This window comes from Acanthopagrus latus, chromosome 8 (genome assembly GCF_904848185.1).
Source record: "Acanthopagrus latus isolate v.2019 chromosome 8, fAcaLat1.1, whole genome shotgun sequence".
Taxonomy (NCBI): Eukaryota; Metazoa; Chordata; class Actinopteri; order Spariformes; family Sparidae; genus Acanthopagrus; species Acanthopagrus latus.
In genome coordinates this window covers 466,976-485,529 of record NC_051046.1, presented here as the reverse complement: position 1 = coordinate 485,529, position 18,554 = coordinate 466,976, and the positions used below count along the sequence as shown (strand labels likewise).

General features: G+C 46.6%; 2 protein-coding genes across 6 annotated transcripts in view; one reads left to right on the top strand and one right to left on the bottom strand.

Annotated features, from left to right (window-relative positions):
- The window catches only part of LOC119024127 (basic proline-rich protein-like), a gene marked incomplete at its 5' end in the record, with an annotated part of 116,436 nt that overhangs the window by 63,989 nt on the left and 33,893 nt on the right, over window positions 1–18,554 (top strand).
- rpgrip1l (RPGRIP1 like) overlaps window positions 77–18,554 on the bottom strand; it is a 25,670-nt gene continuing 7,192 nt past the window's right edge. For 2 of the 5 annotated variants that reach the window (XM_037106775.1, XM_037106778.1), the window contains exons 3-26: window positions 18,129–18,273; window positions 17,618–17,934; window positions 15,286–15,385; window positions 14,833–14,976; window positions 13,392–13,497; window positions 12,772–12,918; window positions 10,740–10,813; window positions 10,389–10,528; window positions 9,818–9,924; window positions 9,644–9,694; window positions 8,551–8,715; window positions 7,798–7,915; window positions 6,615–7,067; window positions 5,750–5,892; window positions 5,336–5,678; window positions 4,838–5,085; window positions 4,138–4,239; window positions 3,854–3,913; window positions 3,617–3,770; window positions 2,718–2,815; window positions 2,163–2,349; window positions 1,622–1,706; window positions 1,187–1,323; window positions 77–1,079 (exon numbers count right to left, since the gene is read on the bottom strand). In XM_037106775.1, the coding sequence (XP_036962670.1) occupies window positions 925–1,079; window positions 1,187–1,323; window positions 1,622–1,706; window positions 2,163–2,349; window positions 2,718–2,815; window positions 3,617–3,770; window positions 3,854–3,913; window positions 4,138–4,239; window positions 4,838–5,085; window positions 5,336–5,678; window positions 5,750–5,892; window positions 6,615–7,067; window positions 7,798–7,915; window positions 8,551–8,715; window positions 9,644–9,694; window positions 9,818–9,924; window positions 10,389–10,528; window positions 10,740–10,813; window positions 12,772–12,918; window positions 13,392–13,497; window positions 14,833–14,976; window positions 15,286–15,385; window positions 17,618–17,934; window positions 18,129–18,273 (3,779 nt within the window). In that variant the 3' untranslated portion in view covers window positions 77–924. Of the gene's footprint in view, window positions 1,080–1,186; window positions 1,324–1,621; window positions 1,707–2,162; window positions 2,350–2,717; window positions 2,886–3,616; window positions 3,771–3,853; window positions 3,914–4,137; window positions 4,240–4,837; window positions 5,086–5,335; window positions 5,679–5,749; window positions 5,893–6,614; window positions 7,068–7,797; window positions 7,916–8,550; window positions 8,716–9,643; window positions 9,695–9,817; window positions 9,925–10,388; window positions 10,529–10,739; window positions 10,814–12,771; window positions 12,919–13,391; window positions 13,498–14,832; window positions 14,977–15,285; window positions 15,386–17,090; window positions 17,270–17,617; window positions 17,935–18,128; window positions 18,274–18,554 lie in introns of those variants that run through there. The other 3 variants (XM_037106776.1, XM_037106779.1, XM_037106780.1) reach the window with 3 other exon arrangements.

The window sequence follows — 18,554 nt, the reverse complement described above, 5'->3', positions numbered from 1 at the left end:
TTGTAACACAGACACAATTTAAAGTCTTCATGTTTGTGAAGTTTGACATGTGTGAAATATATGTGACCCCCACAAGTGCAGAAAAGACTCTTTATTAGAGCACCATACAAAACATCACAGAGGAAATCTCTGATTTAAGGCACGTTTCTGAGGCATCGGCACACTGACACTGAACATCCGACATTAAATAAAAGCAGCTCAGACTCGCTGCTGCTGCTCGTCCACACAACTCAAACCTGATGCGACAGTTAATATTACATGAACAGCTGCAGACTCACTAACGAGTCCCTTCTGCCTAAAAACACACAAACAGACCTGAAATACATCAAATAACTGCAGTGACTTTACATTATCACACCAGATCATTATTACAGCTGGTGTCCTTACAAACCTTCACACGTCTCAGTTACATACGATACGTACATTTCAATTAAATTAAATCTACACTCAGTGTTTACAGAGACGTCCACAGTGCCATTCACACACAGGAAGTCTCTTTAACTGAATGTGATGGAGCTCCTGTAATGTCTGCGCCTCCCTCCATGTTTACATCCAGCCAGCAGAGCCCGGTTTGATTTTTAAACATGAAGGTTAAAATTAATAAAATGTTTTCATGTGAAACAAAATCACTCTGAAATATGGAGTCATTTACACATTTACCCTGCTGACAGTTCAAACACACATGCGGACCTGCTGCTGTCAGTAGAACTGGACCCTCAGCCCAGTCTTCAGTCTACTACAAATGCAAAACAACCAAATCTGTGCAATTTACAAATGCTCAGAGTTTCCTCATGAGAGTGACATCAGTGTATAAATCATAAACGCAGAACCAGAACCAAGAGTCCAACAGTCCATCTGAAGCAGTTTAATGTCTGTGAGATGGAGTCTGCTGTTGTGTTGTGTTGCTGAGTCTGTGTTGTTGCCTCATGCTGATGGAAGCAGGGAGGAGACGGGGGTTAGATCCTGGTCCTGGTCCTGGTCCTGGTCCTGGTCCTCCATGATGGCCTGCAGAGCCTCCAGACCCTCCACAGACACAGTGAGACTGCCGATCACCTCGCTGCGGTCCTCCACATCGACAACTACACACACACACACGCACACACACACAGCAGCTCTCAGATTATGTGATCCAGATATGTTCATGCTGGTATTCAGTGTGTGTGTGTGTGTGTGTGTGTGTGTGTACCGTGCAGGCTGGTCTCAGTCAGGTCTTGTTGTCTCTCCAGGATCTCGGGGATCCTCAGGAAGGCCACGCCCACATCCTCACACTCCCTCTCCTGCTCCTCTTCCTCCGGAGGCTCGCTCACCACCGTGAAGACGATCCTGTCCGACAGCAACACACATTTATTACTGATCGTCATCGTCAATGTTGTTTCCACTCACTATGATTAAAGTGTTACTCCAGAGCCTAATATGCTCAGTCTTCAGTCAACCTCCTGATGTTCGCAGGGTTCAGAAGAAGTCAGCTTCTTCCTCTGGAACAACCTCCCAGCTGACACCAGACAATCTGTTTCTACTAAAGGGAGTCTGGTGAGGTTGTGGTGACCGGTTCAATGGCGGGATCAGCTGAAACAGACATCTGCTGATGACATTATCAGGCATGTCTGTGGAACTGTCTCACCTCTCCATCTGAGGGTTTCGTCCCTGCAGGACGCCCCTCAGCAGGCGCCGCCTCGCCTCGTTGTTCTCAGCATCCACAGGAACGACTGTGAGGTCACAACAACACAGAACACGATCAGTGACCAGATTTCTTCTCAGGGAAAAAACAACATAGTGCTGCTGCACAAAGAACTGAACCCAGATCAGCAGGAGAGGAGCGTCTCTGTTTTTTTAAGGATGTTTGAGGTGTGAAAGCTAAAAACACAGACTCGATGACTCATCATCTGTCCGTTCTTCAGCAGAGTGGGAATGTTTCCTCATCAGTCAGAAAATGAAAACCAGTTGGCTAATCATCAATGACTCTACACATCATAAATCAATCGTTTCAGAGCCATGGAGGCTGGAAAAGATATGAATGTGTGGCACTGCATGATGACGGACGTGATGCTGCTACATCTGCTCGTCAGACTGTCAGTGAGGTGAAGTGAGCCGGTCCTGATGTCACAGATGCAGCTCAAACATCAGCATCAGTATCAACATGGACATCGGGAGAGAACAGTGACCTTTGCTGTAGTTGTAGTTGATGCTCTTGCCCCGGGGGGGTTTGGGGAGAGACAGGGGGGTCTCCTCTGTGGGCAGATCCAGGAGAGAGTACTCCACAAACAGACGCACCACGCTGCCGTCCCGGGCCACCCGACACTCCGGCCTCAAGCTCAGAGACGAGATCTCCACACGCAGGCGCTCCGACGGCTGATGGCAGACAGGATCACAGCGTTACTTTTCTGTTTTACTGAGACATTTCTTCCTGTTTCTCAGTCTCAGTATTTACAGACCCAATGATGAACTGATTGATTGAGAAGTTGATTGACAGCTGATTGTTTTTGCAGTCTTACACTCTGCGGTTGTCTGACTGCACAGAGAATCAGAAACAAACCACCGACTTCAACCTGCAGAATAAAATCGAAGTGAAGCAACAAAAATAAAACAAATCAGCCCACAATCAACACATGAGAGCAGCTGTGTTTCCATCAGCCTGGCTCAGCCCGACCCGGCCCGGCCCGGCCCGGCCCGAGCTCCCCTCTCAGGTGTGTGAAGGTAAACAGAGGCGTTTCGCTCACCTTCCTCCCCGCTGCATGTCCATGAACAATGCAGTCATCGCTGTCAGACTGAGTCGATTCGCTCTGATCCTCTTTGGCTGCTGGAGGCTCCTCAACGTCTGGACGAGACACAAACAGGCCTGAGATCAGAAGACTGCGATTCTGAGCATGTGACCCACAGCAACGTCTCTGAGAGAGAAGCAGGAAGCCAGTAACAAAGATCTGAACACAACAGCGTCTGGCATCAGGATGTTTGCTGATGTGGAGTAACGAGCTGGGGAAGCTGGACGCTGAGGGCCGTCATTAACATTTATGAGGCCCAGTCTGAAGATTATTGGCAGCTACATTCAATATTTATGTCTGTTCTGCTCAGGAAGCACTGCAACAACAACACAACATGTGTTCCTTTAAAACCGAGAGCAGGGCTCAAAGATCAGCCGGCAGTTTGGTTAAAGACACGTGTTTCTGTCCACACTGAAGTCAAACATCAGAACCACGCTGCACTTTTATACACAGACAAAGAAAAGTTAGATCAACACAGAAACTACGCAGAACTTGGGCCGAACTATTTGGGTCTGAATGTGTCCAGTGCATTTTTTCTGCCCAAAGTAACAGGAATATCATTTTTATATGAATGAGAATGAACTATAACTCAATAAAGTGATACAAAACATAAACATAATAATAATAATAATAATAATAATAATAATGATGATTAAAACACAGGTGTGTTCATGGATTTCTCATAGCTAACAGTGTTTCTCTGCAGTGAGTCCACAGAACAAAGTTCTGTTCAGATAAACATCTGAGATGAGGAGAGAGAACTGATGCTGGATCATCTCAGGGTGACCAACGGAATAAGAACCATATAAAATACAGCAGGTGAGTCTAATGATTCATATTCATCAGTATTTCCTCACCTTCAATCATTTCCTCTGAGATTTCAGAGTCATCAGAGCAGGACTGAGAGCTGACCGGGACCAGCTGCCCCTCAGAGAAGTGCGACTCTTCTTCTTCATCTTCTTCTTCTTCTTCTTCTTCTTCTGTATTTTGAGCAGCTGGAGTCAAAACATGCTGTTTGAAAAAGGCACAAAGTCTTTATTTAGATGTGGTGTGCAGAACCTTTGCAGACATCAGGTTTGGCTGCAGGCGTTTACCTTTACAGCAGGTGATGATGTCGTCTCTGCAGACACACCTGCTGAGCTCCTGTCCTCAACCTGACACCAGACAGAGGCACAAACACAACACACTCATCTGTGTTTCCTGCTTTAAAATACAGGTGAATAACACATGTACGGATCAGTTGTGTGTAGGTGTGCTGATCTCTGTCATCACATCACGGAAACATTGAGATCCTTTCCAACATGTCATCAAATTAACAATAAATCATCACTGTAGTTCCACTGAAATAGAATCAAATCCAGATGGACTCATGTCTCACCTGCCGAGTGCTGTCAGAGGCTGTCGGATCTACAAATGTGACCTTCTTGGCCGTCAGTCCTTCCTTCACTTGTGTCTTGTGTCTGAGCTTTGGCAGCCGAGCCTGGCGGTGAGAAACATTCAGATTCACTGAGGACAGCGAGTAGAAACACACATCAACCTGTTCTGAAATGACTCAGCGAGCAGGACTTCAGATCAGGAGCTGTTCGGCTTTTATGTTTCTGAAGGGGAACAGACTTTTCTCTCCCGAAACATTATACTGATGTCACAGATCGTTTGTTTCTCTGTTCAGGAGAACTTCAACACAAGAACCAGCCAGCCATCGAGTTCACAACACCTCAGCTGTGTGTGTGTGCGTGTGTGAGTGTGTGTGTGTGTGTGTGTGCGCGCGTGTGTTTGTGTGAGTGTGTGTGTGTGCGCGTGTGAGTGTGTGTGTGTGTGTGTGTGTGCGTGCGTGTTGAGTTCAGCCTCTGACTGATCTTATGAACCTGGTTCTGTTGTTTCTCTCTCACTCTCCTCTCCTTCGTGAAGATCGCCTGCTGCGTCTCTCGGAGTCGTGTCACATCTAAAGTTCACGTTGTCTTCTGTCTGAACTCACAAGAATCTGTCTCTGTAACATGTCTGTGGTTCTATGGCTCTGGTCCGACTCCAACACAAAGAACACCTGCAAATGAGACTCAGTAGTTCAAGTATCATCTGACCTGAGACGCTGCGCCTGTGGACAGAGAGCTGGACCGATGAGAAAGCTCTCCAGCCTCCACCTGCAGTGTCTCATCTCCCTCCCTGCCCTCCACGCTGTGATTCTCCTGCTCCAGCTGGCCTGGGATGAATTTGGACTCTTCTACAGTCATGATGGCGTCTGATGGAGGGACGTAACTGAACTTCCACTTCAGGGTCACCTCAATATGGCCGGCAGGAAGTCCAGAGGGATCAGTGAGCTCAAACACACCTGAAGGACAAACGAGAGAAACGATCGCTTTCAGGACTGAATTAAATCTTAATTTTTTTTACTAATGTCAAGAAAAGCAGCGTGTGTGGACATTTGAGCTCTTTAGCTTGAACAATGGCTGAAACAATTAATGAGTTATCAAAGTATTTGCACACTCGTCATTGAATGGATGAATAGTTGAAAGACTTCAGAGGAAAATGAAAGTAGGTTTGGCTGCAGGCTGAGAGGAGTCCTGACGACTGACGCTCACCACTGATCTCCTCGTCCTGGGCCAGCGGCAGCAGAGGCACTCTGGCCTTCCCCACGTATTCGTCCATCTGCTCCTCTTTGTAGTCGAACACGTAGAGCTGAAGGACGTCAGACTTCAGGTACCGGTCCAGATCGCCGTCCATGGGGACGGAGTAGGACTTGAGTTCTTTGAAGCTTGGGTGGCAGCAGTCGTGGATGGTCGCGGTCAGATAATCGGGGAAGTCTGAGAACTTGTAGACCACGAAGGGGCTGGGCGGCTGAGAACTTCTGGACCGGAGGTCTCGGCAGCACTGGACTGTGATGTGAAGTTCGTTCCAGCTGCTGCTGCCTGCCGGCTGCAGCTGCTGGGAGAGAAGGAATGATGTTAAGTTTCATGTTCTTAAAACACAGAGAAATCCCACTCTCACTCACGTACCTGTGTGTCGTCCTTCAGTGCAGTGTGGATGTAGCCGACGGCCTTCACTCTCTCTTTAAACAGGCGGATGGTCTCTGTCATTGGGATCCGAAGTCTCAACCAGTAATCAACAGAGCCGAAGGAGCGCAGCTCATCAGACACGCCTGACGGAGAGACGACCACATGTTTCAGCTGACTCTTTATAAATTGCTCTGATCTGAAAAGATGTTATTATTGAGCTCAAATCTTCACTGCTGAGATAAAAGTGTTAGCGTGCAGTCTGTCTGAGGTGTTAGCACAAGCTCAACTGCACATCGAGGGTTAAATCTGGTCTGAGATCAGGTTGTGATGTGTTCTCTCCTGCAGACTGTGATCTGTTGGAGACATCTGATGTTTGTTTGGTTGTCATTCTACACTGACTCTGGATCAGACTCCATGTAGAGAATCAACCTGACAAACTTCAACCTTATTTAACATTTTCTTAAGTCTGTTTTTAATGTTCTTATTTCTTGCATCTGTATTTATTTTTTGTATCAAATGTGTCAGTTTTATATGATGAGTCTGAATCACTGAAGCTGAAACGGACACGTGTCACTGATTAGATGATTGAAGTGGACAGACGTCAGACTCAAACCACCGGCCGATGAAATCTAAGAGCAGTTCATCTGCGTTGAGCGTTTTCAGTGACTTTAACATGTTTTACATGCAGACAAGCCAAAGTGGCAAAAGTGCTTTTTTGGCTTATCCAGAAATTATTTTCTTTATTTTTGATCAGTTATTTTTTTCACTTGTTAGAGAGTTTTACATAGAGCTACTCTTCCTTCTGTAAAAGATCTGAACAGGCTGCTGGTTGTTGTTGGTGTGACGTTGATGTGATGTCACTCACCGACCAGCGGTGCGGTCCCATAAACTTTTCCATCCTGTTCCAGCAGCTGCTGCAGCCGAAGCTGACCGGTGGCCAGTGTCCTCCAGTCCAAACCCAGGGCCTGGTGCAGCTCCACCGTGACGCAGCGTCTGCGCAGATAGTCGAGGAAGCGGTCGTCCATGCTCACCACGTACTTCGATGTGAACCCATACTTGGGTTTGTGGCCCGTCACTACCGGGGTGGAGTGCAGCTCAAACAAATACAAGGAGTACGTACAGAAGGTGGAGGGCTCTCCGTCACCCAGAACCTCCAGGGTGGACGGAGACAGTGTGGCACCAACTATCTGAAGTTCCAGAAGGTTCTCTCCACGCTCTAGGTGAAGAGTTTCATCCAGTTGCTCTGCCTCATCCTCATCAGTGAGGTCTGGTTTGAAGACGTAGGTTTTGGTGCCGTAGGCGACGTCTCGGAGCTGAGCTGAGAAGCAACGACAGGAAAAACAAGTTCGCCGGTTCAGAGATAACCAAAGAGGCTCAGAGACAGACGCACAGAGGAGAGGAGGTTCCATCACTGTGGAGCTGTGAGTGTGTAAAAATGTTGCTCCAGTCTTTAAAAACTACAATAACCATGAACCTCAGCTGAGGATGTCACAGAGAAGAAGAAAGTCGGAGGTTCAAACTCATCGTTGTTCACCAATCAATCCAAAAGTTAACCAAGCTGCTGATTTTAAAATCAGAAGAGAAGCTCTGTGATTGGATGGTTATTCCTGAAATGCATCCTGGGAACAGCCATGATTAGTTGCCTCTTCTGGCTTTTTAACTAGATCTTTTTAGAAAAACAATGTGATTTTTCTTTTCAATGTGCTTTAGAGCCATGAGGTGGATTTTGTTACAGAGCATCACTGGAAAATCTCAACAGGTGAACTTCAAAAAAATCAAGTAAACTGTCTCAGAATTGTTATTTTTTTAAGATTTTCTGAGATGAAAAACTTTTAACTCATTAACTGTAGGTCATTTTTTTATGTTAAGTCAGCTTTTTACCATTTACAGCTCAGGGTAGCCGTTTCCCTTTGTTTCCATCTTTATGCTAAGCTAAGCCAACCAGCTGTAGCTTCATATTAACTGCACAGACTTGGGAGTGGAATTGATCTGAAGCGGCCTCAGAGAGGAGGAGTGATGATGGACTGCAGGATGATGAAGATGAATACCTTCAAGCTTCCTGATCTTCGCTGCCCTCCTGTCCAACAGTTGAGCCTGTCGCTCCAGCTTCTGCTCGTGTTCCGCTCTGTCACCGTCCATCTTCTTCAACACAGCTTCCAGCTCCGCCTCATCAAAACCAGAGGAGATGGACAACACTTACACTTCATCAGAGCACATGAATGTCTGCAGTGAACTTTCTAAAATTCTAAAATTTGCTAAACATTTAGAATAACCAGCGATGGACTCAACGGACTCCACGTGAAGTTCCAGAAGGTTCTCCCCACGCTCGTCCAGCTGCTCTGCCTCGTCCTCATCAGTGGTTTGAAGATGTAGGTTTTGGTGTCAACTGACTCCACCACCGTCCTTTAATACAAGTTTGAGGTTTCCACTTTCTGCCACTTTGATTTCTCTCCACCAGTTTGTTTACATTTAGTTACCAGTTACTTTGCAGATACAGATTACTCTGTGTTGACAGGCTGTAGTGAGGCAGCACATTTTTAAATGAACTAACTTTCTCTGCAAACTCATAATCAAAAACACTGAATATCAACCCCGATGATCTTAAAACCCTCTGGATCCCTGGATGCTGAGCACTCACACTGACTATGAGATTAAAGTGCTGTGTATCAGCTCTGCGGGTCTCTGGGGGCTTCTGATCAGACCACATAACTAATCTACTTCCAGAACCAGCAAAGTGACAGTGGATTTGACAAACAGGATGCAGGGTATAAAAGGCAGACATGAAATGAGTTGGTGTCCACCTTGTAGTCTCTGCAGATCTTGCCCTCCATGCTGAGGAGGTTTCTGGTCTTCTGCAGCTCCTGGATGGTTTCAGCATGAGCAGCTCGCAGCTCTCGGACGCTGCTCGCTCCCTCCTCCACATCCTTCAGGAAGCCCAGATCTCCGTTCTTCTGAGACTTTCTCGTCTGTGGGGGGACACACATTGTAAATGTTAGTGACAGGAGGGAGGTGGAGTGAAGACAAACTGTCAATGAGACAGATTTAGTCCACCGGTCCACATCCGGACTCAGCCCATACATCGTGTTTGGAAGACGACAACACACTATGAAGTGTCGTTTTCTATTGATCAATAAGTTGAATAGTTAAATAGGCCGCACAGTGAAGCTCGAGATCATTCACAGCCATCCTATCCACAGATTAGTGTGGTGGACACTGACCAGGTTAACGGAGACAGACTGATGATGTTCCTGCTGAGCTCGGGAACGTTACAGAGAATTTACTATCAGCTCCTAAATCACAGAAGTACATCATTTCCAGAGCTACTGTAAATTAGTGTTGTCTGTTGTCTGAGCTCACTAAGTGCCAAATGTGGACATATTTCTGTGTAAGCCTGAGAGACTCTCCACCTCACTGAATGTTTGTAACATCCATGAAGTGAAAGACGCTCAGCCTCGCTCTGTCTCCACAGTGTATCTGTCCTCTGCTGTCTGTGTGGGAGTCACACTCACACACTGACAGACCAGACTTCATGTTGCATTCAGGAGCACTTCTAGACTCTGAAATCCACAGTGCTTGGTAGGAGAAAGCCTACGGACGCCGACGGGGACGTCAGGGTGGATTCAAGTGCTCCTCAAGAACGCTGAATGGACACGAAGGCTGAATAATACCAGAAGGTTTAGACTTAATAAAGACCAAATACATCTACCACACTTACTGCTACACAGGCACACTTAGAATTTAAATTTTAAAAAATCTGATATTTCTTTTTGAACAATTTTCACTTCGTGGCTGAATGCTTTTATAATCAAATATTAAAGAGGAGAAATCTGGGAGATGTGATGCTAATTAATTAATTAATCACACACACACACACACACACACACACACACACACCTTGATGAGCAGCAGGGCCTCAGTGAGTTCAGCCACGTCATACTCGTTCTCCTGTGAAAACAGAGCAAATGTTTGAAGTCTTTTGATTTTTTCACACACGTTGAGCAGAAGCTCTCAAACACTCAGTTTTGGGGAAACGTGTGTGTTCAGTATGAAACACATTTTAAGTCTCACCCTGCTGTAGAACTTTAGACGGTCTGTGAGCTCCTCCAGCTGCTGCTTCTGCTCCAGAAACTGGATCTCAAGTTTCTTATTTTCTTCTGTCAGTTTCTCGCTTGTATCTGCAGACAAACATCACACTGCTTAAATCAGTTGATCATTATCAATATAATTCATGCTGCACTCGTCATGTGAGCAACTCTGTAAACACATGAACTCAGTGAGTCTAGTCACACATTATTAATATAGTCTGTATGTAGTCTGGTGAATGGACTTTTCCAGTCGACTGACGCTCAGAGTGCTTTACAACACTTTTCAGATTCACCCGTTCTCACACACATTTATACACTGATGGCGGAGGCTGCCATGAAAGGAGCCAACTGCTCATCAGGAGCATTTGGGGTTCAGTATCTTGCTCAAGGACACTTTGACCTGCAGCTGGGAGGGGCCAGGATTCTAACCATCAACCTTCATATCACGAGATGACTCACTCTACCTCCCACGTCATCACGGTTTACTCCTCTGGACCGTCTGGACCTGCACAGCAGCACAGTAAAGTGGATTTATTATGTAGATCGGTTCTGACCTCTCTCTGCCTTGATTTTGTCAAGGATTTCATTTTTGTCGACGAGGTCGGCCTTCAGCGCCATTTCAAGCTGCACAATCTGTAACTTTAGCTGCTGCTCCTTAATCTGCCACTTCTGTTGTTGAGACACATCGAAGGCACTGAAACACACAAACACAACATAAAGCTGGTAAATGAAGGATGTGTAGGAGGGACCCACGATGGCTAATGTGAGCCAACAGAAGATAAGCTGGCTGACAACAAACACGTCCAACAGCTCTGATCAGCTGGTTGGATCAGGCAGTTAGCAGACTGTGTTAAGAGCGGTGGGACGTGATGATCATGTATCTGAAATAAAGTGAGGCTCTTTACCTGTTGACCAGCTTGTCATTGTTGTCCTTCAGCAGGTCTCTCTCCTGCTCTAGTTCACTGATTCGCTCCTGCAGCTGCACAAAACCAGAAGAGGAAGAGGAAGAGGAAATGTCTGTCGTGGATTCACTGACAGCTTCATACAAACTTTATCTATGTGAAGTCACGTGACGCTGCTCTGATCCATCAACAGGTAAAATGTTTGTGTTCTCATAATATTTTATTTGTATCCTGAATTAGATGGCAGTGATACCTGATGTCACTCTAAGGCAAGTGATTTTAAGCTCAAATCTTCTCTGTAGAAACGTATTTTAATCTCACAGGTTCATTAGACCTAATTTGTGAACAGCTGTTCAGGCAGAGCACTTGCATGAGTCTCTTCCATGTGCATTCAGTGTTGGTATAAATAGTGAACAAATACATTTAAATACATTTATTTATTTAATGTATCTCCTCCACTGAACCGCCACCTTATCGTGGTGAAGGGGTTTGAGTACCTGAATGATCCTAGGAGCTATGTTGTCTGGGGCTTAATGCCCCTGGTAGGGTCCCCCAAGGCTAACAGGTCCTAGGTGACGGGTCAGACTAAGAGCGGTTCCAACATCCCCGATGACGAGTATAAAAACAAGGACGTTCACGTCGCCCGGAATGGTGTTACCGGGGCCCCACCCAGGCCTGGGGTTGGGGCTTGCAGGTGAGCGCCTGGTGGCCGGGTCTTAGCTGCGGGACCCGGCTGGGCTCAGCCCGAAAGAGTGACATGGGCCCGCCCTCCAGTAGGTTCACCACCCGCAGGAGGGTTCAGAAGGGGCAGGTGCTGTGTGATTTGGGTGGCGGTCGTGGGCAGGGGCCCCGACGACCCAATCCCCGGATGGTGACTCCGGCCATGGGGACTTGGAATGTCACCTCGCTGGCGGGGGGAGCCTGAGCTGGTGCGGGAGAGGTGGATTCATCCATTTCTAGGCGCAGTCAGGGGCCGGAGGGGATCTGGTTCGGGAACCACTGGATTTCATCTCTGCTTTTTGCGGATGATGTGGTCTTGTTGGCTCCTTCGAGCCGGGACCTCCAGCATGTCCTGGGACGGTTTGCAGCCGAGTGTGAAGCAGCTGGGATGAGAATCAGCACCTCCAAGTCTGAGGCCATGGTCCTCAACCGGAAAAAGATGGCTTGTCCCCTCCGGGTTGGGGGAGAGCTACTGCTTCAGGTGGAGGAGTTCAAGTATCTTGGGGTCTTGTTCACGAGTGAGGGAAGGATGGAGCGTGAGATTGGCAGGTGGATCAGTGCAGCAGCCGCAGTAATGTGGTCGTTGTACTGGTCCTTCATGGTGAAGAGAGAGCTGAGGCTGAAGGTGAAGCTCTCAATTAGGGGATAGGGTGAGGAGCTCTGTCACCCGGGAGGAGCTCGGAGTAGAGCCGCTGCTCCTCCACATCTAGAGGAGCCAGCTGAGGTGGCTCAGGCATCTATATCGGATGCCCCCTGGACGCCTTCCTCGGGAGGTGTTCCTGGCATGCCCCACTGAGAGGAGACCCCGGGGAAGACCCAGGACACGCTGGAATGACTATGTCGCTCGGCTGGCCTGGGAACGCCTTGGGATCCTCCCGGAGGAGCTAGAGGAAGTGTCCGGGGTGAGGGAAGTCTGGGTGTCCCTGCTCAGGCAGCTGCCCCCGCGACCCGACCCCAGATAAGCGGAGGAAAATGGATGGATGGATGGATATTTAATGTATGAGAAAAGGCAACTCGTGCTCACACGTGAGAAGCAGAAACAGCACAGTCTGTTTCTGGCAATCGCTTGAAAAATGTCTGAAGCGATTGACTGAGTGTTAAAGCCGGTGCAGATTTGTTTGTTCTGATCAACTTAATGATTTATAGAGTTTTCAGTCATTTCAGCCGAAAAGTCTGAAAAGTAAGAAGACGTGCAGTAACTCTGACATGAACAGGGAGTTCATTCATCACGGCGCTCTGCTGCCCTACACCCGCTCGACAGTCTTTAACAGGATGGAGATTCAGCAATTGGTGTAATGTGTGTGATGTCGCTCACCTGATCCATCTTCATCCTGGCCACAGTCGAGCTCTGCAGCTGTTTCTCCAGGTCCAGACTCTTCATCCGTTCATCTTTCAGCTGAGCTGACAGCTCGTCCACCTTCAGCATCGCTGCGTTGTGACTCGTCTTCAGCATCCTCTGACTCTGAGAAGAAGAAACATGTTATTGATCTAAACATGTCACATGTTACAAAGACACTAAACAGGAACAATATAGGCGACTTCTTTGTCCCCGTGGAGAAAGTCCCCAGACTCCCTTAACAAATGTGTCAGTTTAGTGAGTTGTTGAGTTGGAGACACTTTATAAACTCTGTGAAACTCTGTCTCTGACTCATTCTGCATTATTTGGACCTTCTTGTTCATTCAGCTGATGTTCAGAACAGATGTTGGTATCAGGTGTGACTCACTGTGAAGCACATTGTTAAACAACAGAGTCAGAAGGGAAATCAAATCCTGTATGTCTTATTTATAACACAATAGACAACCAGCTCTTTTCTTTTGTTAGAGGCGGGTTGTCTCAGAGGCAACAGGTGGAAGCTGTTCCTCACAGAGATACAAGTATTGATTTGTGATTACTGGTTTTGTGCAGTGTTGATGTTGATGGAGGACGCTCCTCACCTCCTGCAGCTGTAGAAATCGTCCTTCCAGCTCTGTTACAGCGTTGGACCTGTCAGCCAGCTGCTTCTGCAGTTTGATCATCGTCACGTTGCTGTTGACATGTGACCTGAGAGACAACACTCAGTGTTACCGAGCAGATTGTTTACAGAACAGATACATGAGTACCACCTCCATCCTGTCTGCTGAGCCACACAATCAATACCTCTGCTCAGTGTTAGCACGTAAACATTGTTACACAGAGAGAAGAGACGCAGCACAGCCCACTGAAGCTAATTACCAGGTCTGTGTGTGTGTGTGTATTATATTGTACATGACTTTACATATGTGTCTATATACACACACACACACACACACAGATATTTGTGTGTCTGTCTCCACCGCAGCTGAGGGAAACATCTGTCTCTACAGCAGCTGAGGGAAACATCTGTCTCCACCGCAGCTGAGGGAAACATCTGTCTCCACCGCAGCTGAGGGAAACATCTGTCTCCACCGCAGCTGAGGGAAACATCTGTCTCCACCGCAGCTGAGGGAAACATCTGTCTCCACAGCAGCTGAGGGAAACATCTGTCTCCACAGCAGCTGAGGGAAACATCTGTCTCTACAGCAGCTGAGGGAAACATCTGTCTCTACAGCAGCTGAGGGAAACATCTGTCTCTACAGCAGCTGAGGGAAACATCTGTCTCTACAGCAGCTGAGGGAAACATCTGTCTCTACAGCAGCTGAGGGAAACATCTGTCTCTACAGCAGCTGAGGGAAACATCTGTCTCTACCGCAGCTGAGGGAAACATCTGTCTCCACCGCAGCTGAGGGAAACATCTGTCTCCACCGCAGCTGAGGGAAACATCTGTCTCCACCGCAGCTGAGGGAAACATCTGTCTCTACAGCAGCTGAGTGTGCCACATGTTCTCTGTGAGAGCACTGAGAGTGAACCAGGACAGTAAAGCTGTGGTCGAACAACAACATTTCTTGTTAATGGAGCCTGACCTACGTATCGGTTGGTCGATGAGTTATTACAGATAAATCTCAATATGTCAGTATCAGCTGATAGAAACATGTTCATGTTTTTAAAAAAAAACACAATGCAGGAAAAGATGTTTAGGATGATTTATAATCATTACATTTCATTGGTGTTTACTGTTTCATGGCTCTTCTGTCATCACTGATAACTTTGTGTTTGATAACCACATCTAAGGGATCGTGGAAAGTGGAATATTACTACCTCTCGGTATCGGCCCTTACTGTTGCATATGGGTCTGATTGGTATGAAAAATTAAACTTGCGCAGGTTTTGTTTGAATGATGACATGGTGTTCAGTTAATGGCACAATTCTCCCTAAAATGATCAATGTTTCATCAAGCACTGGAAGCAGGAGTTACAGGACGCAGCTTTTAAAGGGTAATTTCACTCAAATCAGAAAAAAAACTAAACCATAACATTTCACCTAAGTTTGGAGGTCTGCTGCTGTCGGACGTGCAGAAGTTTCTCCTCATATTCTGCCTCCTTCTTCCTCAGCTCATCGTGCAGCAGCTGGTTGGCTCCCTCCATCTCCTCCACGTGGCTCCGCTGCAGCTCAATCACATTCTCTCTGGTTAGCAAAGAAAGCTAATGGTTAGCTTCGAACACTTTCCCTCATTTCAAATATGACAGAAGCAGCTGCATCTGTGTCGGTCCAGTGTTCAGTTCTGATCCAGAACTGACTGAACTGGTACCTGGATCAAAGTTCTGCAGCATCACAAATCTCACTTGCTTTCAGTCCATCCTTAGTTCATTTCAAAGAGACAGCCATGTGAACAGTTCAGCCTCTATAGTTTTGGTGCAACAGAATTTAATTTAATTTAACTTGGATTTAATCAGGTTTGAGAGTTGTAACTAAATGTGGGAGTGTTGCACTCACAGGTTGCGGATCTCAGCCCTCGCCTCCTCCAACAGGTTGTGTCCAAACCGAGGTAAGAGTCCAGTCGGAGGCCTCCCCGCTCCCTCCAAACTCCTCGTACCTGCAGGAGACAAAACCAACACGTTTGTCCAAACAAGATGATAGTCCAATCCGCGGTGACGTCATGATCGTCATAAGATAAGATGTTCCTTTACTGATCCCCCTGGGAGAAAATCACAGGTAACATAGCAGTACTAATATACATATAACATATATATTAGAATAAAAATGAGCACAGTATTAACAGTAACTGTCCTTGTGTCTGTAACTGTCTGTCTGTAGGTGATGTGTGCAGTATATTGTTGGGACCCACAGATGAAGTCGTTCATTGTGGATTTCTGAACTGAACTCAGTGTCCCAGAATTCCTTCTTTCCACCTAGGTGCAAAATTCAGGTTTGAGCTACTATTGATCAGGGTGACAGACCCCCTCTGATCAGCTCTCAAGTTCAAGCTCTTCTCTCCACCTCCCCCTCAGGGCTGCCTGCCCTCAAGATCTCTTCTTCTGGGCTCAACAATCTGTGGAGAGCTGCAAGCTGCATTTGCAGCAGGCCCAAAGAACTTCTCCTCACTGCAGCGACACGAGGTCCTGCCAACCTGAGGATCTGAGGAACACCAAGCATGTTAGCACCAAGCTGCTATCCTTGCAAAGTAAAGGAGCGAACAGTTTTCTCCTCTGCCGACTTTCATCAGTCCTTCACAGCAAGAACAGCTTTGTTCAACTTTGGAACCCCAACCTTCTCCTGCAACCACCAGCACCTTTTCTTCAAAGACCGGTAACGTTTAACTGGGCTTACATAGCATAGCATAGCATAGCATAGCATAGCATAGCATAGCATAGCATAGCACGGCTACGCACAGGACTTTAAACTCTTGTTGATGTGCTGCACGTGTTCAAGTCAAGTTACTGGTAGTTTGCTTTCCTAGATGGCTAATTCAACGTTAGTCGAATTATGCTTCCCACAGACTCAGAGTCTCTGCATGCAACTAACCGTCCTCTATAACCTGGCATCACGTCACACACACACACACACAGACTTGTATGTGGGACATGTTAGTGTGTTTTCACCTTTGTGTTCAATAAAGATTTTGAACCTTCTTGCTGTCTATTTAATAATGTACAAGAGGGAATGTTGCCGACCTCTACACTGTCAAGAACTCTAGAATCCTTCAACCATTACAGCTGTTATGGTAAATTTGTTTGTAGTTATTAAGTTAATTATTAACCAGAGTTATAAACAGCTGAGTACGTTTTTATGAGACCGATTTAGTAAATTTGCTATCTTTTCCCTTCTTCAAGGTGATGCCCGAGGTGATCTATTGCAAATTGGATCATATTATTTATCATAATTAATAATTATCCCAAATAATCATTAATTATTATTGACAGCCAAATTTAACCAAAATCTCCCTTTTATTGTTGCATAAACATTTCTTAATCATGCCTCACGTGATGCAAGGCCCAACAATACAATAAATGTGAAAATAGATATGACTGTGCAGATGTGCAGGAATCTGACATATTAAATCAATCAATTCTAATAAGTGATGCAGCGACCACTGCAGGAGACATTATTGAAGGGAGAGCAAACAGCAGGAGGACAAACAGGATGTTTGGAGTCAGTGAGGAATAGGAGAGTAATACTGGATTTCTGGGCTCTGACGATGTTCAGTGACAGAAACTCTGAAATATTCTTCACAAGCTCTCAAAAGATGAATCCACAGGTCAGTGTGCTGTCCTCTCGAGCAGCAGCATCTTTACACACACCTGTCCCACCTGGACGTCTGTACGGGGAACTATGCATGTTTGCTGTTCACTGATTTCAGCTCGGATTTTAAAACCATAGTTCTCAGACGGGTCGCCCAGCTCGCGATCTGGCTTCACTCTGCTCCTGGGTCTTGAACTTTCAGAACACAGATGGTGAAGTTCGGAAATTGCACGTCCAGCACCGGCACCCTCAACACCAGCTGCCCCCACAGCAGCGTACTCCCTGTCCACCCATGATTGTTCAGCCACACACAGCACCAACACCATCGGGAAATGTTCATCTGGTTTGTTGGAAACATTTGAGATGATGAAAGAACACAACTCAACATCATGTAAAACAAAAAAGGTCTGATTGTTTTTAGACATCTTAATGCAGAATTCCTTCGCATTATATCTTTAATGTGATGTGGCACTGCAGTGTTGATTCGTCTATAGCGCTCAGGAGGAACATGTCTATGATATTACTGTGAAGTTACGTACTCTGCCAACTCTAAGATCAACTTCACACATAAAGATCTGGGACGTACTTTTTGGTCGAGTTTGAGAAGGAGAAGAAGTATCGTCTCGCAGCTTCTTCAGCCCAGAATTGACCCGTGATTGGACGTGGCCATATGGAGACGGCCTGCTGCTCTGCGAGTTGAGGAGCTGCTGCTTGGCCACCAGGAGGCGCTGTTTTAGCCCTTCGTTCTCCGTCTGCAGCCCCCGGACTTTGTCCTGGAGTTCCTCTATAATCTCCTCCATCCCCACGTCCCTCACCCTGCAGACGGGCTGACCTGCTCCTCCTGCTGCCAGCTGCTCCATACGTCCCCGGTCCTTCACCAGCCTCATCAGCTTAGTGCCCAGCCTGAAGGTTGGAGGGTGAAGAGTTCAAAGATCCAGAAACACAACTTCATCACTCATGGTCTGAAGACTGGAGCAGCAGAAACTCTGATCTTATATCAATCTGAGGCAGAACCCATTAGCTTCATTAGAACACATACACAAATTATTCTCGTGTGTGTGTGTGTGTGTGTGTGTGTGTGTGTGTGTGTGTCTCACTTCTTGATCTTATCATCCTGTTTGTTAATATGCTGTCTGAGGTGCAGGGTCTCCTCATGGAGGCGTAGGAACCGGTCCTCCAGCTCCTCCCTTGACACCCGCGAGATGTCCTGTCGTGCCCGAGCATTTTGATACACCGATAAATCTGCCACCATTAAACAACAAAAACAATATCATCACCGTCAAATCAAATTGCAACTCAAAGATTCAAACATGTTAAAGCTAAAAATCACCCATGTGACCATCAGTGACAGAGAAGAGCCAGAACAGAACAGAACAGAACAGAACAGAACAGAGCAGAACAGAACAGAACAGAGCAGAACAGAACAGAACAGAACAGAACAGAACAGAGCCAGAACAGAACAGAACAGAGCAGAGCAGAACAGAACAGAACAGAACAGAACAGAACAGAGCAGAGCAGAACAG